Below are 26,945 nucleotides of genomic sequence, written 5' to 3' on the forward strand. Positions count from 1 at the left end.
CCAATTTGATTGATGATAATAACTATCTTTTGGTATGAATATGATTTCGCCTCCTTTGAACAACTCCCAAAAGTGGAACCTAACTTTCGAATAATGTAAGGCTTATGGCAAAATATAATGATTTTATAAATGATGCTGTGGTTAAATAAGAACTGCCTTCCCAGAACTATTCGGTCAGATAGAAGTTCAATATGCCTATCTATCAGTCCAGTTGTTTTGGCTGAGAAGGAAACTATCGCTTTAAAATAGTCGCATTTTTAATTTACAGAAACTCTACCCTTACGCAGCTTAGTCCCATAAAGGAAATCTTAAAGCTGCAGAGAGATATCGGACCAACGGATCAGTTTGGACCGCGCAAACCGAAATCAACTACTGAACTGACTCATAACGAGCGATCCGGTATCGGTATTAACTCTTAACAATAAAAATGAGCCTTACACTATGACAATTTCTCTAGAGTATATATCATATATAAATATGCGAATAAATATAAAGCCTTGGGAACATTTCACAACGATCCATCTCATTACTAATATTTTATACGTGTTTAATGTTTTATAAGTTACCCCAATTGGCAAAAAAGCAACCCTATTGGTTCGGGGCCGGGACCATCCCTACCATGTTGCCAAAATTCCAATCGTAGCAAATGAAGAAAAGTATTTTAAAACAGTATTTGCTATTTTATTCACTTTTAGCCAAAAATAACAATCAAAAATGCTAGAAAAAAATCAAAAACAGTCAAATAAAAATACGTGATTCAATACACATTTTCTGTATTTTATTTTAAATAATTTTATTTTAATAGACAAATACGATACACTGTTGGTTAGTTACTCGATGGCAAATTTAAAAATTGCCTCTGTCCACTTCGTAGAACTGCCTTGTGCCTTCGTGTACATTATTTAGGCCTCATGTAGAATTAGCCGTGTATTTTACAATAAGTTTGGCTTCCCTGCATCCTACACAGCCTCATAGCATCTACCCACCTAAGCAGCGTAATTTCAAAGCTTCTTACGAAAAAAGGGCCATGAGGATTGACACACAGTGGGTTGCAACATTCCTTATGTAAACGTTGCTTAACGCATTTAAAGGGCATTTCTGGGAATGCTTCTTTCATAGAAGGTGCAGTGCCTGTACGATGAGCCGTATACTCCGTGTACTAAAATCAGGAAAATTAACCAAATTCACAAATCTCACCCCACCCCTCCTTCCTCCTGATGCCGGGGAATTTAATCACAAAACTTTTTCATATGAACGAGGCAAATTCATATTTATTCTGAATTTAGAAGAGCAAGCTAAATTTGAAGAGATAGGTAACTAAAACCCTTCCTGAAATCGATTTATTTATTAATTTTTTCAAACGAAATTCAGCGAATCAAAAAAAATAATAATAATGTTCTCTGAAGGAACGAAAAATTTGAGTGTTTGATTAAAGAAAAAACCCTTTTCGATGGAAGCGCAACAAGTGAACGCGGTCGTAGCAAGTTGAAGACTGCACGAAAGCCGCAGGCCGCACTCACACATGATTCTCGACCAATTACTATCGGGTCCCAAAACCCTAAGAGATTAGTTAAAGGATTTTGGCCCTCAGTCCGAACTATCCCTTTATTAAACGGCAGAAAAACCGTCATATTTTTCAATATTTAACATTGTCCAAGGATTAACTGGTTCGAGAAAGGATAGGTGGAAAAAGTTTGTTGTGCCACTCGACGTACATCGCAAAGGGCGTATACCGTTGTCTGTGAAAAGTTGTTTGTTGTTTTTTCTGCATTTTAAAATAAAAATAAACATTTCTGAGTAGCACGGATGGTGATATTATAGTGAAAGATCAGTACTGTAGGATCAAATATAATTTATATATAAATCTATTCCCTCTTGGTGTGATAAGAACCCCATCTTTTCGCTGAAGACATGATGAAGCAAATAAGCTTGTTCACTAGGATAATTTCAGCTTCGCGGGTAAAGTTGTGGCAATATTTTGGTTCTGGGGTATTGCAAATGCACAGAGGTGGTGATAAAATTCCACGAGTGAATTTTATATTTTTCTATGGTTTCTTTTCTGCTACAGTCTACAGTCCTACTTCAGAACTTCACTTTCTTAACTTGAAACACAAAAAAAAAATTTTTTTTTCCCTTTACGGAATGCCAAACTTTTCGGGTTAAACGGAATTAATAAATAAATAAATAAAATATGATCAGATTAATATTTTTTCTATTTTTCTTCGTTTGTTTCAAACTGTTGCTAGAAAGAAAATTATGTTTAATTTATAATTTGTCGTTGGGATACATTGGCATGTCCACAAATCACCTGAATACACCACATACTGGAGGTCATATCGTTCTATAAAAAACCAGTAGAGGAAAAACTGGAAAAGTTGCAAATCAAATTTAGCGAATACTATAAATAGAGAGAGCTGGTAGTAGAATTTTCAATTGAAAGTAAAAAAAATATTTGAAAAAGAAAACTGAATACGAATTTCTAAATTTTTCTATGTGATTCAATTGTAGCCTTCTAGATGGCGTTCACGAACCAAATTCGAAGCGATACGCCAACCCTGAGCGCCAAAGCCGGCAAACGGCGGTACCAAGTACCAATTTAAGCGCTGGTAGGCTTGGCTTTGGCTTTGAGAGTCTTGTTGAAGTGGTTCTTGCGTGTTCAGTAATCGAAAGTTCCCTTGTCCCGGTAAGTTTTCAATCTATTTCACTTTACATTGTATTAAACTGCACATCAGTGTTTATGTCCTTAGTTTTTCAAAGATGTACGTTACGAAAAAATCAACATATTGTTCGATAGGAAGTGTCGAAATCTTGCTATTGTTCCCTGCCATAAAAAAAAAGGGAAAAAAGGGGGAGGGGGTATACACAGACAGTGAAGCAAGTCTATTGCCCGACAAGCATGGGTGCGTCACATCAGCAGATCGAGGGGAGTAAGAAAAAGAAAAGCACAAAATTGTTTTAATTTTCTGTCAGTTTTTTTATGGATGGCTTCTCTTGATCTATAACTTAAGGAAATTTTCAAATGATGTTGGGGGTTGACACTTTGGTCAGAATTTTTGCCCATGCGTAACTTTTGACGTTTAGACAAGTTTTACGTTTTTAAAAGTAAATGCAAAAAAGCGTCCAAAATGGCTCCTTTATCTATCTTGCCTTGCAAAATAGGTGTTGGGTAGAAATCGTTGATAACGGTATGGTTTGATTTCGTTAGAATTTGACAGTTCATCGAGCGTGCTAGGAAAAGGTATTTAAAAGTCTCACGACGAGATTTTTGCCGCCATATTTGACCTGTCACGTGCGCCACAATTCAAAAGAAAAGATTTGGCTTATTTATTCTTTACCAAAGCTTATAACAAGACGTAATTTGTGTGCGGGAATGACGGGCGTCATGCTATAATGTCATCTAGTTTTGATGATGCTATCGTAACGTAAGCAAAGGTCGAAGAATCCCTAATGTCACAAACGAATCTCGGAACAAGTTGGCATTGCATTCCAAAGTTTTTCAGTTTCTTTACATTTTGTTTGAGTCTACGATTTCCTTAGTTCCCCCTTCTTGAGCTAGATTTAGTTTTATTTCAACCCCTACCCTTCAGGCTATAAGTATGGCGTCAAGAGCAAAGGGGGGGGACGAATCGTTGGAAAATCGTAGCGCTAGGGGGAAATGTTGGGGGGAAGAGGCAGCTGGGTGGGGCCGGTAGACTAAACAGACGCCACCGGTATGCGCACACCATGTCCACAACAAAACTGACAACGCTGACAGGGTTGTTTCGATTTCTTTTTTTTGCAGCCTTTTCCTAGTCGGTGGTTGTAGGCGTGGGGGTTTGGCTGGTTAAGAGTTAATGAAGGAGGAAATCGTTTAGTTGATTAGATTCGTTTTTGTCATGTACGCGAGATAAGGCAAATATAATGTCTGAAATTCTTCAAAGTCCCGCTATTTATTGGTTTGCTCGTCATAATTATCTGTTTGAAGCTTGGACTGTATCTTATCTAATGCTATAGGCGTGTTGAAGCATGTTTCTTTTTCCAAGTTTCGGTCTGTTCTTTTATGATAGCGTATCCTTGTTCTCATGTAATTTACGTCAATGAAGCAATGTAAGGAAAATAAGACAAATGATAAATATGTGAGGCTGTTGCTAAAGTTAACGGCGAATGGAAGTCAGAGAAACGATCAATACGGATACCGTGATCGTAACTCTTTCGAGAGAACTCATGTCTCCCCCTTCCCCGGTTGCCGTTGGAAGTGAGTAATCCCGTAACCATGTGGTGTGATGGTTGCCGTCTCGCACATGTTGCTCTTGGGTTTTGTCTGTTTCAGAAGGGCCTGTCGGTTTGCAAACACCCTCTCACACAACCCCACGTTTTCTCTCTTGTCGTATCGATTTTTGTCACGCACACGCAGACTGGCTCTTTCTGGGCCCAGATGGGACGACGTGTGCGTGCTTGGGGTGGAAGGGGTGTAATACGCCAAACATTTGTTTCTCTCGCTAATTCTTTTCAATTTTTGACGTTGATTGTGCTATCTTTCCTTCTTGATATATATCCAGTGCCAATCTCTAGAACCTTTGCCCGCCTTTCTTTTATGAGTCACCAACTTACACGAGCGACTCGATGTAGATCGATTGTTAAGCATCCCACCCATATTCATTTCGTAAAGAAATGTCTCTTTTTTGTTTCAAGGAACCGGATCAGGCAGAGTCTTATTGAATCCATAGTCTGTTTTATTTTTTTTTATTTGTTTTAAATGACTGTCGTTTTGATATGCAACAATAGAAAGATGGTTTGGATATTTGATAGTTGCCTCTTCGATAGTGGACATTTACCATTGCGTCCTTGAAAATTAGCCTAAAGCTATTTGACCTTAAGGCAAAAAAATCTCCCCTTGAAAAGAAAGGAAAAAATAGCAGTATTTTCTTGTATCCCTTTGGGTCATCGTTCTCCATTAATTTTGCAAGCTGAGCTCATCCGGCTATTAGGTAATTCTCTTTTTAAGTTCGTACTGGGAATTTAAAGAGAACTTTGAAACTATTATAATGTAGAAAGTGATATTTTTTTGTTTTGATTTATATCCGGTTCCAAGGTTGTCGCGTTTGTAGTTGACAATCTGTTCAATTGAACCATCATGCGGATTCAATTCAACAGAATTGTTTGTCTTCCTCAAGGCCATCGTTTCTATTCTACCGTCATGGTGATGGAAAATATATAAAAAAGGAGCCAGTCTGATGGAAATAAAGCTCAAACCATTATCTGCTTTTGAAATTGCGATTCAAGGCAATAATTCAATTCTGTCGCGATGGAACGTATTTTTGTTTATTAAATAGAAAACCATGATAACATTGTGTTTGTCATTCAAATTGAACTTGATTATGCTAAAAATGTGTGTAAAGAAACGAGAAGACTAGACGAAATATCGTAGCAACAACCCTTATTATTTGGAAGGAAATGAATCAGCGAATCGTCCAAACAAAGTGGGTGGAGTAAAGGGGAGGCGTCGCTGTGTTGCCAGTTTTTTGTTCTGATCTTTTTCCTAGAGCATTCACCCCGCTGGCGGTGTTTTCATGTTGGAAGGGAGGGGGGAGAGAGAGACACTCACCCAGTCTTGTCGTTCACCTCAACCATTCGGCATTGAAAGTCGCTTTGGTTTTTCAGTGGCATTCTATTTTTTTTGTTGTTTTTTTTTTCTCGTCTTTTTCATCTCGTAGCGTCGGCGAGGTTTGTGCCGCAGGCATAGTGTGTTCTCGCTTCATCTTGTGTAGAAAAAGCTGGCCCGTGTCTCAACAATCGGTGTGGACCAATGCAGTTTCTCTGAAAAGGTGAATCTTGTTAGGTGACACGTGACGAGAACCACGTCATGTGTTGTTAGTTTCTTCTTCATCAGACAGAACTCGAGGCGGTAAAAAGAAAAGAACGGTTGAAAAAAAAACACACTGACACCTGGCGGCATGTTTGTTAGTTGAGTTGGCCAGCAAATTACATTGGCCACATCTGCCGCCTTTTTTCTTTTTCTTTCCCTATTCAGCGAAAGCGCGTTGGCTCTCCTGTAGCGTCGGTTGAAAGGTGGGGCTTCTAGTCTTGCTTACTACACATTCATTTCTTTTTTTTCGGGTACGTGCGTGTGTTTTCTGTGATCGGCAGTCGGGATTCATTCAACTGTCGTAACAACTCCACTGTGGCAGTTTATTAGCGTAAGTCACTTGTCATCGCTGTTTGAATAACGGCATCGACTCGAAATTTGTTTCCGTTATGCTGTAGACACAAAAGTGCACATTTTTCTTCTTTTTTAAAGAAACTTTTCCTCCTTACATCCATCTGAGCCACGACGTAAAAAACCTTGCGTTAGATGACAGCCACGTTTAACGTGTCTGTGACTTCGATAGTGTCAGCGAAGTTATCGTCCTCCATTTTGTCTTTGCTGCTATTTTTTTTAGGACGATTTTTCAGTTTAGGCAGTGCTTTGTGGTCAGGTGTATAGTAAAGAAAATGTATTATTAGGCAACGAGCAGGTGCATGTTGAATTGCAGCTCTGAATACGTTGACTCATCGTGATACTATTTCGACTGGGACGTGCATTGATGTCTTCAACAGCGCAGTCGCCGTGTACGATTCAGTTACGAAATTCCATTCTATGTATTTGGTCCAACATATACTAGTCGACGAGGATGGCCCATCCAAGTTCCTATTGGCTTGTATGCTTCATTTCCGTTTTGGAAATTTGGTTATCGCCCCACCGGATGCGGCCAGCAACCGATACCACGTGGTTTTCATTCTTCTTTCGTTAGCCTCCTTGCAAGTTGGGTTCATTGCTCCATGTCCATTCCTTAGTAACACCAATGCACGCACGAGTTACCCAGAAATTACGGATCGAGACCGTGTTCTTTTCTTTTTACTAGGCTACGAACGAAGAAAACGATTCCCCCATCGACTTGTGTTTAGCTCTAGGCGTCAAGTGTACATCTGTAGCGAATCAATTTCTGTGTGTGTGTGTGTGCGTTTGTACAAGCTTGTTTACTCTTGTATTAATAATTGTGTTTTTGCTATAGGTAAAATTTGGAGTGACGACAACGAGACGCCTGAGCGTGACGACATCAGTCGACTGAATACCAATTTTGTGGAAGAGCGTCCGTTCATCGTTAACCCTCACCCTTAAAAAAAAAAAAAAAATCCCGTCTTTCGCCTTTCGTTAAAAAACACACACAGCAGAAGACAAACACCATGGGTTTGAGACAGAGCAAGCGGTCGGTTGATATTTCCGGGTCACCTAAAAAGGAGGCACCTGCTGCCGTGGTTGAAAAAATTCCACAAACCAACGATGCCCCAAATCAGACAATAGAAAATATTGAAGAAGAGGTTAAGACTCCCATCAATGGCGAAGCCAAGACTACAGAGCCAGCTGATTTGGTAAACAAAAAACAAAAAAAAACAAAATTGATTTTTCATTGGTTGTTACCAATTTGTTTTCTAATAGGACAAGAGCATTCAAGAGGACGTCAAGGATAAAAGCGTGACGGAAGCAGCGAACGATAGCAAAGTTGAAGAATCTCCATCTTCTCAAAAGGACGAGAAAAAAGAAAAGGTTAAGAAGAAGCGATCATTCCGAACCTTCAGCTTCTTAAGACGAGAGAAAAAGACGAAGGAAGAAAACAACAAAAATGGAGATGTTGCTAAAGAGGTAGGTCAAGATTTTCTTTTTTTTAATTTTCTCTCCCTTTCTTAAAGCGTGTGTCAGTTTGAGCCTTTCCTGTCCGGTTTCGGCATCCTCCGTTTCAAGTTAACATACTATTTTCTTGTTCCCTTTTCTTTCCTACTGTAATTGGAGGAAGAGCCTCCCCCACTTTTCTTTTTTTTCTTACTTGTCGAAGTAGATTGACCGAACGGCTTCACTGCGTCTTGAAGGATCAGGTTCCTGTTGTAAACATTTAGTTCTGAATGACAGTTCAACAACGTTTGACACAATATCCGTCAAGTAGTGTAACTCTCAATAATGCGAAGGGTAACTTGTTTCTCTAAAGACGTTAGGCTTCGAACTGACCAAAAGATGTCGCGAAAGGGTTTTGGGAAGGTTTTTCTTTTTTGCGGAAACAAAAAAGTATTGATTTATCGAGAGTATGCGAGGAAGTAGAAAGCGTGCGCTACTTGATGTATCGCGTGTCGAGAAATTGTCGAGATCAGTAGAGAGCCACACACAAAAAAAAAGAAGAGGGGGAGAGAACGTGGGCAGCATTTACGACTCTGGCTAGACGCGTTTATTGATCGCGTTGCGGGAAAGAGTTGAGTTCTTCTTATGTTTAAACGTGTATCTTCTTCGCTATTGCTGAAATGATCTGTATAACGTTGTTAGGATATTCTGCTCATGATTGCAATCGGTTTACTCATCCGTGCATTCCGTTGGGTTGTGGCAACTTCCTTTCACATGGATTTTTGCCTTTTTTATTTTTGCACAATATGCGGTGCATTCCGCAGCGCGATTGTCCCACCCACCCACGTTTGCATGTTTCCAGTTATGGGTCTGGCTTAGTTTGGTTTGACGAATCAAAGTTGATTGGCCAACCATGTGGTGCCATCTGCAATCGGTATTGTCTGCTGGACCGAAGAGGGTCTCTGCGATGCTTTCCTGCTAATGGTTTCGTTCGGTTACTGCATCAATCAATTAAGATCCGAACTAACGTAACTAATGATTGTGTCTGCAATGAAGCAGTTTGGGCTTCTACGACTTTTTGTAATTAGGGCAAGTGAATTCTTTTGCCTTGTCGACGACTTTGGGCTTAATACACCTGCAATGCAGGTGCACGAGGCAGTTTTTTCTTTTTCTTTTCCGTTTCGCCACTAGCTAGCCATGGGACACAGGAATTCAAGCACCAATATGGTGATGAACTTGGACATGTTTTAAACTTTCTTTTAGTCAAAGGCGCAGAATTCTTGTTCAAGTTGTAGGCTTTATTTTTTGAAAAGTCGGAACACGGGGTCGTTGTAACGGTTGATATTAATCAAACTAGCAAAGTATCCCTCTTATTTGAAAAGTCGATCCATAAAAGGGGAGCTAGAGTAGAGGAAAAGTCTTTTTCCTGATAAAGATACGCACCCGCTGTTTGTGGCATTTTGAAAAATATCGGTGTGCGCACAGGTGAAAGCGCCGACATTAGGAGCTTGTTAGGAAATTGGAATGTAGCTGAAAATTCCTCTCGCCGTCTCGTGGTGTCTATTATTTAAACAATAGCTCCAAAGTTTCGTAGTGATTTCCAGGCCACGTCCTTGGATGAGACCGTCGTTCGAGGTTAGCCAAGACAGTCTAGACATCTTCCATCGTTCAGTGAAATCGAAAACGATTGTGACGCTGGGAGAAAGCTTATACTATGTACGGATTATCGATTGCCGCGGTGGAGACAGAAAAAGAAATCGTGGGTTGATGCATAAAAAAAGAAGGAGGAATGCGACATGGAAGTTTTATTTTTTGGGTTTTTGGCTGACGTTGTCCACTGGTGTGACCAATCCGTTTGTTTGTTACGTCGGGTTCGGTTGAGTTGGACATGGCCAACGTCCGGCCGAATCATAAAAGGTAATTGAAAACGGCCTTGTGCGCAGTGAGGCCAGTGTTGCGGGATGTTAGAAAACGATGGCGGACACACACAGTCCAACATGAATGAATATTTTTGCTTTTTTAAGCTTTCGGTGTTTTGTGCCGCAGGAGATGCGGTGGAATGCAACACTAGACCCAAGGCCACACTACGCAGTTTTATTTGTATTTTCCTTCTTTTTTTTTTTTTTTTTTAATCGTTAGGGCGAGTCGAAAGAGGTTTTGTCCAGTTGGCCCACAGGCTAATCCGTACGCGTGTGCGTGTGTAGACATTGGAGCGGCCTGTGTGTGTGTGTGAGCCACTTGACTCGGCCATACCAAACTTTAAGAGGCAGGAAAGGGGTGATGTGTCTATGGAGAGTTACTATACTCTACAACGACCGTTACGCTTTTGGAATGCTGAACGTCGCCATATTGAAATGGGAACTCTGCCGTTTATCGTTAGAGGCCGGGGGGAGAGACTAGTAGATGAGTTGTATCCCCATAAATAGACCCCGCGCTTGTTATGCACAGGGGAAGTTTCGAAAAGAAAAAAATGTTTTGACCACTTTAGACCATATCGGTCGGCAAATAGTTGTAGGTGTTTTGCATGCCAGACGAGTGCGCGACGAATAAAGATTAGTAATTGTTATTATCCGATTTTGTGTTGTAGCTGCAACGAGGTGGGAAAAGCTGGAGAAAATGTCATCGACAATGCGTTTAAACCTGGGATTATAGGCAAGCGGCTAACGGATGAGAAAAGGGTCAGGGCTATTCGGTTTAGCGTTTTTTTTCTTTTAAGGAGGGTATGCAGCGTGTGAGAGACTTTGGTTCTATTCCGTACTACGCATTTTGAACACGGTATCGAGGTCTTTGAAACCGAGCTAAAGGCATGTGAGGATATACGTAACTAAAAACCTTTAGAACACACCCCTTTTTCTTCCTCGCGTTGCATACAGCGACGCACATAGCGAACGCGACGCGTTCTCCGACTGCCAGTCGCTTGTCTCAGTCAGCATTCGACCTCTTGTACAAGCACTAGCTATTGCCATTCACTCTACACTCCCTCCTAATACCTACTTTGAAATGGAATCGGTAAAGTTTAAGTTCATTCAACTATTCTTTATCTTTTGAAAAGGGCTTGACTCGCAACACTCAAGCTCTCCAATTCAATTGATTCTCATTTCCTGATTTGCTATTCTCGGTGGTCGTGTGCCCTTTGATTTGTTCACTTCACACACAGTATTGAATTTGAATTTTTTTTTCTTTTAAAGCCTAAGACCGAAACTGCTGAACAAGTTGCCGATGTTGCACCCGTTGCCGCAGCCGAATCGACCTCCGTGGAAGAACCCGTTGCAGTCGCTGCTGAAGTTAGCTCCGAGGAAACGGCCGCTCCCGTCAAGGTATTTTTGGGCCTCATTAGCCAAAGTCTTTTGTGGTGCCAGCAAAAGATGGGCCCCGTTGTCGCACACAACTTCCTCGTTTTTATTTTCATTTCATTTTTGTGTGTTTAAGGATGACTCCGCAGCCGTAGTCGAGGAAAAACAGGAAGCCACGCCTGAAGCCGCTCCAGCCACCGAGGAAGTCGCAGCACCAGCTGCCGAAGAGTCCAAACAGGAGGAAGTGGATGCTCCAGTCGCAGAAGCTGTGGTGGCATCTGAAGTTGAAACCCAACCCGCTCAACCAGTAAGTTTAAAGAAACAAAAATTTAAAAAGAAAAAAACCCAGACATGTTTTCGGGTGTGGTGAAGACGGTCGCCCTCGAGTGGCGCAGTTTACCCGTCTGTCGCCATCTTGAGTATTTTACACCGTACCAAGGGCGTTTGCCTTTCATAAAAATACGATCAATTGCTACGAATAATTTCATGGAATGCAATTCTAATTCATTGCAATTCTTTCAGAGTTTCGTGTAAAAAGATGGCGATGTGGGTAGAGCAATTGGACAGTCGACTGCGTTGAATAAAGCGGGGTCATTAACGTTATTAACTGCTTTTGTTTTGTTTTTTTAATTAGGAGGCAGAAGCCAGTGATCCAGCACCCGCTTCTGAAGAGGCTCCTGCTGAGCAAGTCGCCGTTGAAACAAATGAACAGGAATCTGCTCAGCCCGTCATTGAAGCCGAGCCTGTCCAGGTAATGGCGTCTTGATAAATACCTTGTTCTCAAACGTCTGCCTATAATATTTGAATCATTTTTTCGAATTTTAGGAGAGTGAAAAGCAAACAGAAGTCGCTTCTGAAAACTCTGAAACGGTGCAAGCCAGCGAAGAATGAAGAGCTGTCCGATGATCTGGATGGCGCTCATTTTAAAGAAACAAAAAAAAAAATAAATTTTACACATAATCCTCACCTTCTCCTCTCCCATACTTTGATATTTTGTTTTCTGATATTTGGTCAGTTTCTGTATCCCTTCTTATCTTTATTTCCCCTTCCACCACCTTCTGTATTACTTCCATTTATTAGAATAGTTTGCCGCCGATTTTGCCAAGTGTTTTCTGCTTGAATGAAAGAAAGTATTGCAATTTTTAAGAAGAGAAGTCCCTCTTTTTAAAGCTGATTCGAGATTGTCATCGTGTGTGTGGTTTTTTTTTCTTGGCTTAATTCGCCATTTTAATGGTTGAAATAAAGTCAGTTGTTTCTCGCAACATTTAGCGCCCCCTCTAATAACGTTCCGTGTTCGTAGTACTTCCATCTCCCCTTTGCTCTGAGCTAATAATCCTATTTCCGTTCGAAAATTTATTATTTTCTCCTATTTTCGTGGTAACATACGTTTCGACAGATATCGAAGCAACGGAATCGGAACACTCGTTGTGTGATATTGGTTATCAATTTCTCATGGTGCCGATGCTAAAATTGAAAAACAAAAAAGGAAAAAAAAATACGCATCGTTGTAGCACCAGTGATGATGGGTGCTTTGAAAAGAAGAAGGCAGCTTTTTGTATTGGAGTAGAATGATTAAAAAAAAAGAAAAGAAAAGAACTTGATTTAAATGCTTTTGAATGAAGCTACCCGCCCCCCGCTCTCCACATCATATTACTTTCTAAATGTCAGACAACACGGGTCGCTAGACCGAATGGCAAAATGTCCATATTCTCTCTCGCACATCTCGTTTTACGCTTGCTATCTTTAAATGCTATCTAAAAGAAAATCTGCCTCTACGCTTTCATGATTTTCATCTTTGCTCATCTTCAAATACAGCCTTGGCTCGAACAGTATTTTCTCACAAAGGTTTGGGCTTTTCTGAACACGGAATCATGTCCTCTTTTCGTCTACCACCCACCCATCCTTCTGAGACATAGGAACTACACACCTCCTCCCCTCCCTTGAAAAAGTCTTTACTTTCTTTTTGTTTACTTGGCCCTTTTTTTTTGTACCGCTTGTACCAACGTCTGCATAGCCAATACATTTTTTGTATATAAATAACTTTTTGCCATTGCATCGATTTTCGTGTTTCCTACTAATTTGTTGGTACTTTTTACGATATGTGGTCGTTACTTACAAGTCCATTATCTGAAGCTATTCTTTTTTTTTTTTTTCCTAATGCGAGTCGTCGGCTTTATCGTCTGACTGGTGCAGATTATTGCCAAGTCTTTCACAAAGTAAATTTTCATACAACCTTTTTCTTTTTTTTGTTTTCTTCAGGCAATTGACTGCCAAACTCTGGCCAATTTTTCTACGTGTCCCGAAATGTTTTTCTCCCCAGGGGAAAGCGATTCTGCAGTTGATTCGGAGCGAAGGATATTTTTACAAACGTGAGTTTCTGCTCAACGACCGCCTCGCGTGACAAAACAAACGTACGAAACCATTAATTTACGCCTTTCTTGTAGACGTCTCATGTTTTATCAATGAGAGATTTTACAACTTAACCCAAACTTGTGCATTGTCGTTAACAAATCGCCATTTTTGTTTCGAAACTAACATTGGGCGTTGCCTTTCCCACCTCGAAGAAGAATTTCTTCATTTTCAACCTGTTTTCTATTATGTGAATATCACCTTTTATTTTCTCGGTTCAGGTGGACTGGCGAGTCAAGTTGTTCCATTTGCCTAGTTATCGACAACGTTGTTGGAATACCTAGAAACTGAGTTATCGTTTTATACCAGGTATTTTTGTTTTCTTGTTTTCTTCCCCAATCTGTATCTGCTTTCAGGTATTCAATTTTTACTATTAGATTAGTTCTAAATGTTTAATAGGGGTGATACTTTATCACGAAGAACCACAGGTAGTTTCAGTTTGTAGCAAATCAATGAAGGACCTGTTCTATACTCGCAGCGGCACGTTTCGACGACTCACGAAAACAAATAATCGTGAAATGATATGGAAAACCAAAACAAACTCTGGGCACCTGGGCACCAAATCATGGCATTGCCTAACACGTGTCACTATTTATTTTTGTACAGCTTCTTTGTTGGTACTTGTGGGGCTGTGCTATAGTCGTAGCAATGTCTAAAAGTGTTTACGCAATACTTTCAAGTGTGTACACTTTCACTTAAGACGAAACCAACCGAGAGCTTAAAATAGTTACGAGACGTTCAATTTGATGAACTGGTCTGTACCAGCGCTTTATTGGATCGAATGGGGGAGAAAAAAAAGAGAATAGAAAAACGAAACACATCGGAACGATAATTTAAATAAATTAAATTGAAGTAGAGATTATTTTAAAAAAATAAAATTGATACCCCCTTAAAAGGAAAACCGAATATTGACCTCCCTTTAGCCGAATATGGCAAGTAAAAAAAAATAAATTATAAATAATTATAAAATTGAAACGGGAAAAAGAACTTGTCTTCTTGAAAACTTAACGGGAATCGTCAAAAGCAGAGTGCTTTCTAATCGAACGCTGCCTCTGGCATCGGTAAATTATGATTGATCATGTCGCTGTTGTTGTTCATGTCTTCATCGTTAGCCACCGTGAGCCGTGCTACACCTTCCTCAAGGAAAGTGAAACCTATTTGGCATTTGGAGAAACATTGAATCAATTTCCTATAAAATATTATAACGCGATCTTTATATTTCAGAAATTAAAATAGTTTTACCTAGTTCCTCGGTGCTGTTGCAAGAGATCCGCCGATCACGCCAGTTTGTTATATTTTCAGACCGCGAACTTGGTACCGATAACTCCCTCCTCAACGTCGGCCGTCCAGATCCTTGTTGGCGATTTAAAAAAAAAAAAAACAGGTAAATTTAAGGAAATTTGAATAAAAACTTTTGAATTGATAATTACTTCGCGTAACCGGTGAGGTAATTGAAGTTTCCGATTCGTTTGGATCAGATGTCACCCTGTTAAAAACATCCATGAATATAATTAGGAAAACGTGTGCAGCAGTTTTCACTTAGAATGAGATTCCAAGTTAAACTTTGTCTAGAAATCGATTCAGAATTTGCTGTCTGTTGTTTACTGTTTGATACTTGTGCATATTCTAAATAATAGAATCCCATTGGCACGTTTTAATTTGTTGAAATTCCAATTCCAATCCAAGTTTAACGACCCCGTTTCCGCGTTGCCTTGAAAATCAGGCAAAATTTCAAAGCTTTCACTACACGTTAATTGTACGTTGCTTAGCTACATTCAATCCTTGTTGTCTACAAATATGTAAGGCTGTTGTTTTGCGGCAAAATATAAATTGAAAAATTGGAAAAGTTTAGCGCTAGCAATTAGACCAGAGACAACGGAAAAACCGGTTTAAATAAACAAGAATTACGTTGCTGGTTTTTCGGGTTGGCGATGACGCGTCGTGTTGTTTTCAGGCAATTTTTTGGCATCTTTGTAACAATTGCGCTGATTGTTGCCTTGGTGATTGTCGGGCCCAATGCCATTCTCTCTGGTTTCAGATGACATCATTTGCTCGCTCATACGTCGGTTGCGCACATAATCACGGCACTGTGTACAACAATAATTAGTTAATGATCAAGCAAAAATGCTAGACATCGTCGAAATGGGATTTTCTGGTACAACGCTTCAGCTAGCGCTACTTTCCAATGTTGATTATCACGCAGATTTTACAGTCCATAAACTCGAAATAACTCTGTTTAAAACTGGCATCAAACGATTGCTATCTATGGTTGCGCTATATACTCACTGCCGAATATTTTCTAGGTGGTTGGTAATTTGCAAAACCGCAGTACTTTGACGAGCTATCACTCGTCCAAGATGAGTTGGATGTCGTTGAGGTCCTCCTAGAATTGTTGCTACTGCCAATGCTCATTTCGCTACCCTGAGAAGATGTGCTATGCTTGCGACGCGCTGCTGGACTAATAGGTGAACAAAGGCTCCCTCCCGTAGCCGGTCGGTCAAGTAGGAAAAAACTGGATCGGGTGGAGGCAAATCGTTCTGTTCAGGAGTTTGAAAAATCAAAAATCATAATTTGTCCAATGGCTGCGTTATTTTTTGTGTCATTTATCAATTGACTTGGATTGATTTTTCAGACCTCTGAGAGCCGTTGCGGACGAAAGTCGGTTGTCACAGGCACGCTGGGAAGTGTGGCTTGTTTGATTCTGCGTAATTCTTTAGCCGCACGAGCGTTCGCGTTTGTTTCCTTTGGGCTTGTTTCTGCTGTAACCGTACGGCAGCAAGTTTTGTCTTCGTTCTCTGGCGTAACACGTGTCTTCGTACGTTGCGTGGCTTCTAAGCTGAAATTCTCCGCGTTCTTCTTATCATTCTCGATTTCCTGCGTGTGCCGTACAAAATGCATCGACTGATATGGCCGGAAAATGTATATTTGATCAATAACACTTACTTGATACCGTTGTGTTATAGATGCGTTTTTCCGGCGCATTTCTTCTATCTTCTGATTGATGGCCGCCTCGCGCTCCTCTTTCGACATCTGCACCAAAACGCATCCAGTTAAACAAAACGTATTACTTTACAAAACTGTTTGTTTTTCTTTGCACGTGCGATGCGGGCACAGGGTAGACCATTAGACCGCCCACATTAATCGTTAATGAAACAAGATAGCAAACATAATTCAGTAGGTAATGCATTTTAAAATAAACAAAAACCAAGAAACAACAGCCGTTTAAGTGAAGCTACATTTTAAGGGAGAAAAAAGAAATGGGATTAGATTACCTGCGGTGCTAATGCGACGTGCATGTTGGATGTCACTCTAATGGAAGACGTTTTTCGTCGAGAAGAGAGCGAGGATGTATTGTCACTGAGCCGTACTCCAACACGAAATGAAAGAGAACTGAACAGTCCTTCGCCTAGCTTCGTGTGACCCACTTTGTTGAGTGTTGATTGTGTGGTATTTTACCTTCTCCAACTGAAACCAAGGTTATACACGCTGCACGGCAATGGGCTCCGTCATCTCGGTTGCTAACATATCCACGGTAATGGCGCACCACCTATGGCAGTCACGGCCACTGCGTAACACTCCACCCATTCGGAATTAATTGTAATATTATGATCGTCGTAAAAGAAAATTCGATCCAAATAACAACTGCAATGCCACATCCCTTTCATATTTTCGTGCATTATGCTCGTTCGTCCGCTGACTTAAATGCCCTTTTCTTTTTTGGAACAGTATCTCAATTTCAATCAGGCAGGCATGACCAGAATTTTTGTGTCACTCCAATGACTTTAGTAATATTGTAACTAGTACTGTGTAATGCAATATAAATATACCTTATCCTATCATTTCTCTGTTCAATTGAAATAGGTCTCACTGTTTTGGGCAGCAACATTTTCTGGGAGCTCACTGATCAAATGGCGGATTTTAATATCATTGTGCTGTGCAAAAAATTAGTATTCAAGTAACAAATATTACTGAATAAAAATAGCCTTTTGAATTGATCAGAGCTGCAGTTGTCCTGACGCACGAAACGTACGCTTTTGAACCGCTTGCAGTTTTGGAAGAGATCGGAATGGCCTTGCGAGTAGTTCAGCATTGGCCCCGTTTCTTTAACCCATATTCCGGCTGGACCAAGTCGTTCTACTGGTTGAACGATATTTTTTGAAGGACTTTTGTGATGTGAAACTAGTTGGTAATTTTGAAACTGATGGCTCATATTTTTATCTTTTCATACTCAAAGGCAGAAAAATCGACTTGGGGCGTATCGCAATGTCCTGACGCAACAAACGCTAATTTACATCTTCTTGCAAAAATCAATACAGAGTAACTAATGTCACAGTCTGCAAAACGAGGACAGCCTTGAATTTTCAAAGATGGCTAAATACTAAAGGCACCCACACGTACAGAGTACCTTCGTGGTTGTAAAGATAAAGACCTCCACCTCAAGCGTTTAATCGCCGTGCATTTCGTTGGCGAAAGGAAATTACCGTGGTAGACGGATGGGTTAACAATCACGCATCTTCTTTTTTTACTACTTCCCTTTCCCCACAAATCTCGGGATTCCTGTCGCAAATTTTCAGCGCCTTAACGATGGGGGCGTTGGCTCCTATCTTTATGACCGCCGTTTTAGGTGCAGTTGTCACACCAAGCTTCGGTCCCGTTAATGATGACGTCATTGTTGAGAATCCATGGAGAAAAAGAAAATAAGCCATAGGCTATGTTCCCCCCCCCCCCCAAAAAAAAACAAAAAAACTTTTAACTTTTAAAAATTAATGTGCGCAATGCATATGTAAAAAGCTTACACTTCAGTAGATTACTAACACCTTGAAAATATTAGGGAAAATCTCATTCCCAGTTTTCCGTCGGTAAAAATGATTTCGAACCAGGTCGTTCCACGATACAAAATAACGGTGCCCTTGGAGACTTTCGCTTTGTTGTCACTGACGAGGCGGGCAGGAAATTCCGAGAAAATGCTCTCGAAATGAAAATTCAAAATATAGGCTAAGAGGTGTAGTAGGTGGTTTATAGGCTCCCATGCCAAACACATCGAATGGCCGGTACAATGTCACTCGATAATTAAGATTTGCGGGCACAACTAGAGTCTTGGAAGAAAATTAAGAACGTTGTTTGCTCACGTAGTACTAAAGGGATTATCTTTATGTTTTAATGCAAAATCGGTGTTGACTTTTCCTGTTATCTTTAACGGTGATTTCAGAGTCATTGTACCCTTACGTATTGGACTTGTTCTGATTGAGTTCTATCTATGCAGAAACAAGTCCGTCAAAGGCAGTTACCGGAACAATGGCTACGAAAAGGAATAACAACAAATGATATCAGTAAATTAAATTAAATTTGAATTAGAAAAACATTAAGATCACCCGAAATTCAATCCCCAGTCACTTTATGCTTATTTGCTTAAATCATGACCTTGGTAAGACCGGTCGGTAAGCCCAAAGTTTGAAACTCTGGATACAATTTGAACTTTCATTCCCGTTTTTCTTTATCGAAAAGCAATAAGGTTTTATTCTAGTTTATGTTAAAACAAATTTTTAAAAAGACAATTTTAATTTTTGTTCTTAGTTTTGCATTTACCAAATATATATTGAGTACAGTCCTTGTTTAATTACCTGGAAAGAAAAACTGAATTTATTACGACGCTGTAATTTGTACAGTATCAAAGCAGAACTTCCTTGATGAATTCCGAGGGCTCCACCCGATGAGGGAACTGATTTTTCAGAGGGAAGGTTCTAGCATGACTTAAGCGCTATAACTTGAAAGCCCTATGCGAAACTATTATACTGGTGTGAAGCACGAAAAAGAAATTTCTACAGGAAATGGCAGACAATTCTTAATAACTTTATTGAATATATTGCTTTTACCAGATGAGCAAGACTTTAGCTGCGTTTGCGATCCTAGCAAAAACTATCTAATTTACACAATAACCGTCAAAACTTCAACTATAACAACGATAACTTCCAGGACATTCATTAGTTAGTGACCTAATGATCCAAAATGCGCAAGTTACCCGAGACAATTTTATTTTCCAAAATTGCTCCAGACGGAATATCGATACGGTCTCCGTGATTAGCAATGATAATAACCGTCCCCTAAAGAAAATTATAATAATATGAAATAACAATATACCAAGATTTTATAGCGGGACATTTGTTATTACCTTCAGCGAGACATGGCGTCCGAAAGTAACATCACCCGAAACAGTTAAATGATCCAATTCTAGCAAATCAGGAATTGTGGCAAACCGCTTCAGAAACTCGCGGACCTAAAAGACACCACATGGTTAGGAATATTGATAATTTTAATGCAACATGTGAGGGAACATAGTTATTTTAATAATAATAATAATAATAGCAATAAAAAGCACGTCGCACGCACCAGGGAATATATATATAAAACACTATTCACTGAGAAGTTTAGTCCTCACCTTGGCAAAATGGTTTTCTCCCAGTTTGATGAGCGGTGTTGATGGAAAACTCCTTAGCGCGCTCATGGAAAGGCTTCCATTCTTCAAATTGTACAGATTGCTCATTACTAAAAGCAAGTCGGAAGTCTTTTTCACAGGCAAGAAACGGCTACGAGGTACATTCAAGCCTGTTTAACGAAGACGGTCCATCAGACTGCTATCATATACGTTCTTTACCAACATACCTATCGATCCCTCAAAACACTTCATAGCAGCACCAACAGCAGTTTCTAGTTGGATAACGTTCAATCCGTTATCTAAAGTTTTGGGGTTGACTATAACTTCCATATCTAATGTGCCATTCTCGATAATTCGTTTGATGGAAGGCAGTTTCACCCACAAATTGTTAGTATTGAAGAACTTAAATGTCTTGACTGACTTGAAATCTTCCACTTTCTCTTTAGGAACTTGAGCGATTTCCAACAAGCGTAACTTATTTTCGTACTGAATTAACGTACCACCCTAAACATACCCGAGGGGAGAAAAGCAAACAAAGTTAGATTTTAAAAAGTTTTATGATTCATTCTGTTCCATATACCTTCACGTCAGCTCGTGTTTTATCGGTAACCTCCATCAGAAATTCCTTGGGTTTGCCGGAACCTTCCCCTGGGTTTAACAACATGTTGAGAATATTTAAATCTACAGTTGCGCCCAAGTTGTCTATATTGGATATGAAGCAGTATTCTCGTCCCTAAAACATTAAAAAGGGACCACTCAAGTTTGTTTTTTTACGTATGAAAACAAAACAAAATGATTATGTACATGATATGTACGTCAATCCGACACTTTGTCAAGAAAAAAAAGCCGAGAAATCACGCTAAAAAGATTACAAGCTTGATTACCTGTTTGATAAACTCTTCCAAGAGACCAGAATTGTAAAATGATTCGTAAAAATCACCGTGACCTAAAGGGAAATATGTCAATACGCACACGTTCTATGTACATCAATATTAAAATTACCAGGGGGATACCAAGCTTCCATGTCTGCAGAAGTGTTACAAGATCTTGCTACGGGCATTAGAGATTCCTTGTTGATTCGCGGATAATTACTTTGATTAAAAGTATGGATTTGGATCTTAAGGGAAAAAAATATTATACATAATACATGTGTACACTCCTTAGACTACTCACTTCAAATTTTGTGTATTTCTGAATGATGAGTTGAGTCTCCTCATCTGTGTTGAATGAATTCATCAAGACCAATGGCACATTTGCATTATATGTCTTGTTCAAACTCTGTATATGTTTCAGAATAATTAAAACATGGCTTAAAATAAAGATGCAATTATGGCAGTTACATACCTCAATTTGCTGGACAGTCAAATCAAGGAATGTAAGATCATTCCGAACTGAAATAACTGATTTAGGACCTTGACAACCCATTGATGTCCCAAGTCCACCATTGAGCTTAATCACAACAAGTTTATCCAACATTCCCCGTATTTGAGTGAGAGGAGGAGTCGGTAGCATTTCATAGTCCCCCACCTTTGTGAAATGTGAAAAAAATAAAATAAAAGCAGCAAGAAAAAGAACCAATCTATTTGGTTCCTTGAATGCAATGTCTGTATCATTTTTATTTTACTTACAGCTCCATCAGGAAGTTTTTCTATTTTTTCCCATTGAACAGAGGATGTTGGGTCCAAAAGAAATCTAACAAATAAACGTCGGAATCCAGAAAACTCTCTTTCAATTCTCTACAGGAAATATTAATATGGTTATAGTAAACAAATTTAAATGGCAATAGGCTGAAATTTAGTTTTGATTGCCTACTTCATGATTTCCTTCTGAACATGTTCGTATTAGCTTTTCAAGTTCAACTGCTAATTGAACTTGGGCATCTCTTTTGGTAAGCTCCTTAAATGCGGCAGAGTCAGAACCCTGTCTCTGATGCCCATACAACTAGAGAAGACGAAAAAAACATACACGTAACGACATAACAAGCTTTGGTGCATAAACACGTATTACCGCCTTTTTTTCTAAGTGCAACGAAGACATGTTTTCTTTTGAAAATCAAACACTAGCTTTACCAACGTAGTATCCTAGCCGAACTTAAATGTCGTTCCTTGATGTGAACTGCTAAAACGTCAACTTTTCAAATGGCAGGCGAACGTACTGAAAGGATACTATCGGTTCAGTAGATTAGGTTCCGTGAAGCGCAGATGTTCGCGGCTACGTTTCAAGGTCGTTTAAGGTTGGTATAGCAATACAAGGGCAGTCGTTTTTTTTTTTTTGCTAGGAGCGCCTGTAGCGAGTTTTCAGCGCACCAAATGTGCACGTGCTAATATGTCCCATTTCAATTTCGAAATTTAACAGTTTGGAACACTAATACTGTGTGGCCATTTCGAACTTCTAAATACTAAGATTATTCACACGCAAATTTATCCACGAAAAATAAGTTTCGAAAGGGAGTTATATATCTAGCATTTTAAGAGTCCTGCTTAATGAGAAATGAGACTGTAACTGGCCTAGTCAGGGCTGCCACTTCTAGGGATATTTCTTTTAGGGGATTTGGTTTTTTGTAATCTGGGGGAGATTCTGAAATCTAGGGTCTAGGAGTCTGTCCAGGATTGAGGTTTAGTGCGTCATATACGGTTTAAAATTTTTTTTCTTTATTTTTTTGGTTTTTAAGATTTTTTTTTTTTATTAAAAAAAAAAAAAAAAAAAAATTAAAAAAAAATCCCCCCCCTATAAAAAAAAAAAAAAAAAAAAAAAAAAAAAAAAAAAAAAAAAAAAAAAAAAAAAAAAAAAATATAAAAGCGACTACAGCTATACTCACTAGCTACTACTACAGCAACAGCCAAGAGCCCAAGACCCAAGAGGAAACAGGGGAAAAAATTCACTTGAGTTATGACGATTGGCGATTTTAGACGAAGCGTGAATGACGTCAAAATCAATTTGTGAACCGTGAAAGTTAAAATTAAAAAACAAATGGTATGACCATTTTGTTAATATGTTTTGTTGTTTTAATATCAACGGAAACAATTTTTATTTCTAATGTGATGTTTTTGTGATTGTTTCTTGTCTTTTGTTTAATCCAGTAAAAAAAAAAAAATTTTTTTTTTTTAAAAAAAAAGGTAATGACTATAAGGTAATAAATTTCTGAACAGTTATTGAAAATCTAGGGTAAAATTTAGTACTTTAGAGGTTACGCTGTAAACCAAGTGGCAGCCCTGTTGTATTCTTAGTGATGACTGACGGACTAGCTTATGCGTCATATACGGTTCGGTTTGTTCCAGTTCATCCTCATTCGTGAACAGCTGATTGACTGGTTGTATTATTCTTGTCTTTTGTGGAGATTCGCCTGAATGTCGTACGCTGTAAACCAAGTCTTTGTAAAACTTTTATGGGGTTTGTCAGTTACCGAGTATTAACAATTTGACCTTTGGGAATACATTTATATTTATAAATATTTCAAGGAATATAAGTACACCGTCGCAATACTTGGGTATTACATCTTAAAATGGACGGTTCGAGGCAACATCTCACTGAATCGGAATCATCTTCTACGGAATCGGACAGTCACCTGGAATCTATTAGAATAATGGACTTCGAGGACAGTCAAGATTCAATTTCTACAAACCAATCAACATCGAATACAACAATTGATTCCCACAGGCAAAATCCTGAACTGGAAATTGATAGTGGTAACATTGTGCCCATTGTTATTTGAGAATTTATGACTTGATCTGTTTTGACGAAATGAACTGTATTGCTTGTTTTTCTTGTTATGAAGATGGAACATATTCCATTGCAAGCAGTGGGAATATGGATGAAGAAACTTTCTGTGGAGTAGGCAAGCATAAGCCAAAACATAAGTGGCATGCACTTAAAGCTTTTACTCAAAGGTTATAGCCATCATTCTTAATAAAGAATTTTTTGTTAGAAAATGACCATTACTTTATTCTTTAGGGGCCTTGGGATTTCTAGTCATAAGACCATGGACACTGTGTTTAATGCAAACTGCTATGGATCCCTACGGTTTGTCCAGCGTTTAGAACTAGCCTCAAAAATGGATTGTCATAATGGGTGTGTGAATGCCCTTCACTTCAATTCAAGTGGTTCAAGACTTGCAAGCGGATCAGATGATCTTAGCATCATTATTTGGTAATATTTGGTAATGTTTTATAAGCTGAAATATGTAATAGTAAGTTTCATGTTGCTGCAATGAATAGGGACTGGAGCCGAGCAGAACCGGTTCTGAATTATGACAGTGGACATCGAGGAAACGTTTTCCAGGTATTATAATTGCCTCATTTGGCAACATTTTAGCATTTTAGTTAATGTAATAGGCTAGCCTTACACATTGTAGCCTTTATTTGAATTTTGAGATTTTATGAATAACCGATTTTTCAAAAGGCAAAATTTTTACCGTTATGCGGCGACACACACATCGTTTCTTGTGCTCGGGACGGACATATAAGACTTGCAGAATTGTCACCCAGCGGATCGTTTCATTCCACTCGTAGGCTAGGATTGCATCGCGGTCCTGCCCATAAATTGGCCCTCCTTCCAGATACCCCTCACGTATTTTTAACGGCAGGAGAAGATGGAGTCGTTTTTGAAGTTGATGTCCGACAAAGCAAACCTAACAAGTATTATTATTATTATTATTATTATTATTATTATTATTATTATTATTATTATTATTATTATTATTATTATTATTATTATTATTATTATTATTATTATTATTTTATTATTATTATTATTATTATTATTATTATTATTATTATTATTATTATTATTATTATTATTATTATTATTATTATTATTATTATTATTATTATTTTTTTTTTTTTTTTTTTTTTTATCGTATTTTTCCCCTCATTTTTACATATTCTTTTCCTCTAAGGTTACTTACAGTAAAACATAGCGAACGAAAAATAGCACTCTACAGCATATCAAACCATCCAATTGATACAAGCGAATTCTGCGTTGGTGGCAGAGACCAATTTGTTCGTGTTTATGACAGACGTTACGTATCCACGGATGTTGAATCGTCTCTGGTTAGCAAATCATGTCCTCGGCATTTGGTTAGTTCACTTGATACATTCTTGCAACAATCGTACCGATTACAGTAAAGAATGTGCGTCGTGATTAAACCAGCTTCTTCTTTTCGTTTTCAGCTCGATTCTTCAGTTCGCGCACATGTAACCAGCGCGGTTTACAACTTTAATGGGTCCGAGCTCTTAGCTAGCTACAATGATGAAGATGTAAATATATAATTTTAGTATAAATTTCATGGTCGTAAAAATTAAATTTAATGACCAATTCTAGATATATTCATTTTCGTCGAAGTCTGTTGAAGGAGCAGATGCGCTTCATCGTTACAGCGTATGTAGCCCAATGGTCCAAGGATGCAACTGAAGCTTTACATTAATAAGATGTGTTTGAATTTTTTTTTTTATGCAGGGACATAGGAACAATGCAACTGTTAAGGGAGTGAACTATTATGGGCCTAGGAGTGAATTTGTCATATCAGGTTCAGGTAGGATAATTTAAAGACTTGTAAATATAACATCGTTGAAAATCATCGACAATATTGTGTAGATTGTGGAAATATTTTCTTCTGGGACAGTTCTACAGAAGCGATTGTCCAGTGTATACCAGGCGATGAAAATGGAGTGGTAAGTTTTCTTTCATTTACTGTTTAGATTTAAAACACTTGATACAGAATTGCAGCAGCCGTTACGGTTTTGAATGTGCTTGGTAGCTGCCATTCAATCTGTAAAAATTTGCTCGGAGTTGCTATGGCGAATGGTATTCACTTTTATTTTCGGTCCAGTAACACTAAAATACCTCTACTGAATTCGTATGTGTACGTTACAGCATTAATGAAAAGTTGCGATTGCATTTGCCTCAAGTAAATAATCGGAGAGTATTGTATCAAGAAGAACGTTATACGCTGTTTTAGCTATTATGTCTGAAGTATAGCGTACTAAATTGTGATCGTTCTTCTTGCTTTAGGTCAATTGCTTAGAGCCACACCCAAGTATTCCCGTTCTAGCAACAAGCGGGTTGGATGACGACGTGAAAATTTGGACTCCAAAGTGTTTCGATGAACCCCAGTTATGGGAACTCAAAAAGGTATTTCAAAATCTCGTTAAGATTCCATTTATCTTATATTTTTAAAAAATCCAGTGTTATACTTTCCGTACAAAGATGATTTGACTGAATTCCTTAATTAAGGTAGTTCTATATGATCGCTGACTTGCCTTTTCATCATTAGACGAGGGAATTATTAGTCATAACTGATTCGCCGAAAGTGTATTGAGCATTTTTGTCTTAAGTTCTTTGCAGGAGCTCGAGGTTGTCAAGGTCTTATCAGTTATTTGTTTTTCTGAGTGTTCAATAGATTTAGTGTGGTTGTGCAACTACGCCCCCCCCCCCCATCCCATAAAAATGAATGAAAAATTTGGAAGGTGTTGCTTTTGGCTTTTATCTAGCAACCAAAATAACTATAATGTTTTTTTTGTTTTTTTTTTTTTGGTTTTGTTTTGTTTTTTGTTTCTTTTTCTTTTCTTTCCCTTTCTTTGTGTGTTTTCTCATGCATGTTGGTAGACGGTCAAAACAAACCAACAAGAACGAGAAGAGGAACGACGCCGTGAGCCAGACACTATTTCGGGCGAACTTCTTTGGGTGCTGTGGCGTCACGTTCGTAGAACCGAGAGGAGAAGACGGGTATCACATGAAATGTTCAAACAAAAAATAAATCAAATTAAGCCTCTATTTTTTGCTTAGCAGCAGCAGCAACAACAACAACAGCCTCAGCATCAACGTACGTCAAGTCAGGAAGGGAATGATGAAAATGTATCGTCCAGTAGTGATGAATCTGACGTGTCAGAAAGTGATGAAGGTCCCCGAGGAGTTCAATGTGCACCCTCATGAAATAAAGAAAAAGAATCATGCCTAAATTGTTCTTCAAGTGGTATCACAGAAAAAAGTTATTTCTATCAGAAGTATCCGGCAAATGAAATCTTTGTTACAATTTGAGTATTTTACAAGAAAAAAGGAAAGCGAGTGAGAAAGCAAGCCATGTGTAAAACCTATTTCCCTAAAACCGATTCCCTGTTCTACGTACATTAAAATTCGTTGTTATCGTAGGCGCCCCGATTGAAATATATCGAAGGAACCAAATATC

At 38.8% G+C, this 26,945-nt stretch overlaps 4 protein-coding genes across 6 annotated transcripts; 2 read left to right on the top strand and 2 right to left on the bottom strand.

Moving 5' to 3' along the window:
- Positions 1-2,662: 2,662 nt before the first annotated feature.
- On the top strand, positions 2,663-12,182 carry LOC123469394 (testis-specific gene A8 protein-like). Its single transcript, XM_045168276.1, has 7 exons — positions 2,663-2,683; positions 7,032-7,389; positions 7,457-7,660; positions 10,816-10,944; positions 11,057-11,227; positions 11,555-11,671; positions 11,746-12,182. Exons 2-7 carry the CDS (start codon positions 7,204-7,206, stop codon positions 11,809-11,811), a joined length of 873 nt encoding a protein of 290 aa, XP_045024211.1. The 5' UTR covers positions 2,663-2,683; positions 7,032-7,203; the 3' UTR covers positions 11,812-12,182.
- LOC123469393 (coiled-coil domain-containing protein 9B-like) lies at positions 12,120-16,763 on the bottom strand. The gene is given in 9 exon segments (XM_045168275.1): positions 12,120-14,483; positions 14,572-14,682; positions 14,760-14,815; positions 15,238-15,416; positions 15,616-15,803; positions 15,806-15,866; positions 15,964-16,203; positions 16,273-16,359; positions 16,602-16,763. Coding segments are annotated over 9 exon segments (1,065 nt in total). The 5' UTR covers positions 16,626-16,763; the 3' UTR covers positions 12,120-14,364.
- Positions 16,764-19,165: 2,402 nt separating this feature from the next.
- Positions 19,166-22,250, bottom strand: LOC116927191 (UTP--glucose-1-phosphate uridylyltransferase). The gene is made up of 12 exons (XM_032934212.2): positions 21,770-22,250; positions 21,575-21,703; positions 21,391-21,498; positions 21,107-21,289; positions 20,936-21,040; positions 20,765-20,879; positions 20,647-20,708; positions 20,343-20,495; positions 19,990-20,266; positions 19,766-19,932; positions 19,499-19,603; positions 19,166-19,430 (listed from the first exon to the last, which is right to left on the bottom strand). The coding sequence occupies exons 1-12, from the start codon at positions 21,797-21,799 to the stop codon at positions 19,323-19,325; spliced, it is 1,542 nt and encodes a 513-aa protein (XP_032790103.1). The 5' UTR covers positions 21,800-22,250; the 3' UTR covers positions 19,166-19,322.
- A 775-nt stretch (positions 22,251-23,025) lies between these two features.
- On the top strand, positions 23,026-26,941 carry LOC116927184 (DDB1- and CUL4-associated factor 8). Of its 3 annotated transcripts, none has more exons than XM_032934201.2 (14): positions 23,026-23,152; positions 23,221-23,448; positions 23,538-23,649; positions 23,714-23,908; positions 23,977-24,040; positions 24,161-24,396; positions 24,657-24,837; positions 24,931-25,017; positions 25,082-25,138; positions 25,217-25,292; positions 25,355-25,431; positions 25,772-25,891; positions 26,366-26,485; positions 26,546-26,941. In XM_032934201.2, the coding sequence occupies exons 2-14, from the start codon at positions 23,265-23,267 to the stop codon at positions 26,690-26,692; spliced, it is 1,656 nt and encodes a 551-aa protein (XP_032790092.2). In that variant the 5' UTR covers positions 23,026-23,152; positions 23,221-23,264; the 3' UTR covers positions 26,693-26,941. The 3 variants fall into 3 exon arrangements, with proteins under 3 accessions (XP_032790092.2, XP_045024445.1, XP_045024446.1); XM_045168510.1 differs by having other exon boundaries at positions 26,549-26,941; XM_045168511.1 differs by having other exon boundaries at positions 26,552-26,941.
- Positions 26,942-26,945: the final 4 nt, after the last annotated feature.

This window comes from Daphnia magna, linkage group LG1, assembly GCF_020631705.1.
Source record: "Daphnia magna isolate NIES linkage group LG1, ASM2063170v1.1, whole genome shotgun sequence".
NCBI classification, from domain to species: Eukaryota; Metazoa; Arthropoda; class Branchiopoda; order Diplostraca; family Daphniidae; genus Daphnia; species Daphnia magna.

Coding starts and splice junctions, on each gene's coding strand:
- LOC123469394 (XM_045168276.1), top strand. CDS start 7,204: ATGGGTTTGAGACAGAGCAAGCGGTCGGTTGATATTTCCGGGTCACCT. Junction 7,390..7,456: donor CTACAGAGCCAGCTGATTTG/GTAAACAAAAAA, acceptor GTTTTCTAATAG/GACAAGAGCATTCAAGAGGA. Junction 11,672..11,745: donor TTGAAGCCGAGCCTGTCCAG/GTAATGGCGTCT, acceptor TTCGAATTTTAG/GAGAGTGAAAAGCAAACAGA.
- LOC116927191 (XM_032934212.2), bottom strand. CDS start 21,799: ATGTCTTCGTTGCACTTAGAAAAAAAGGCG. Junction 21,290..21,390: donor AAAAACTTCCTGATGGAGCT/GTAAGTAAAATA, acceptor CATTTCACAAAG/GTGGGGGACTATGAAATGCT. Junction 19,604..19,765: donor GAGAAAACCATTTTGCCAAG/GTGAGGACTAAA, acceptor GGTGTCTTTTAG/GTCCGCGAGTTTCTGAAGCG.
- LOC116927184 (XM_032934201.2), top strand. CDS start 23,265: ATGGACGGTTCGAGGCAACATCTCACTGAATCGGAATCATCTTCTACG. Junction 23,650..23,713: donor CTTAAAGCTTTTACTCAAAG/GTTATAGCCATC, acceptor TTTATTCTTTAG/GGGCCTTGGGATTTCTAGTC. Junction 25,293..25,354: donor ATTTGTCATATCAGGTTCAG/GTAGGATAATTT, acceptor AATATTGTGTAG/ATTGTGGAAATATTTTCTTC.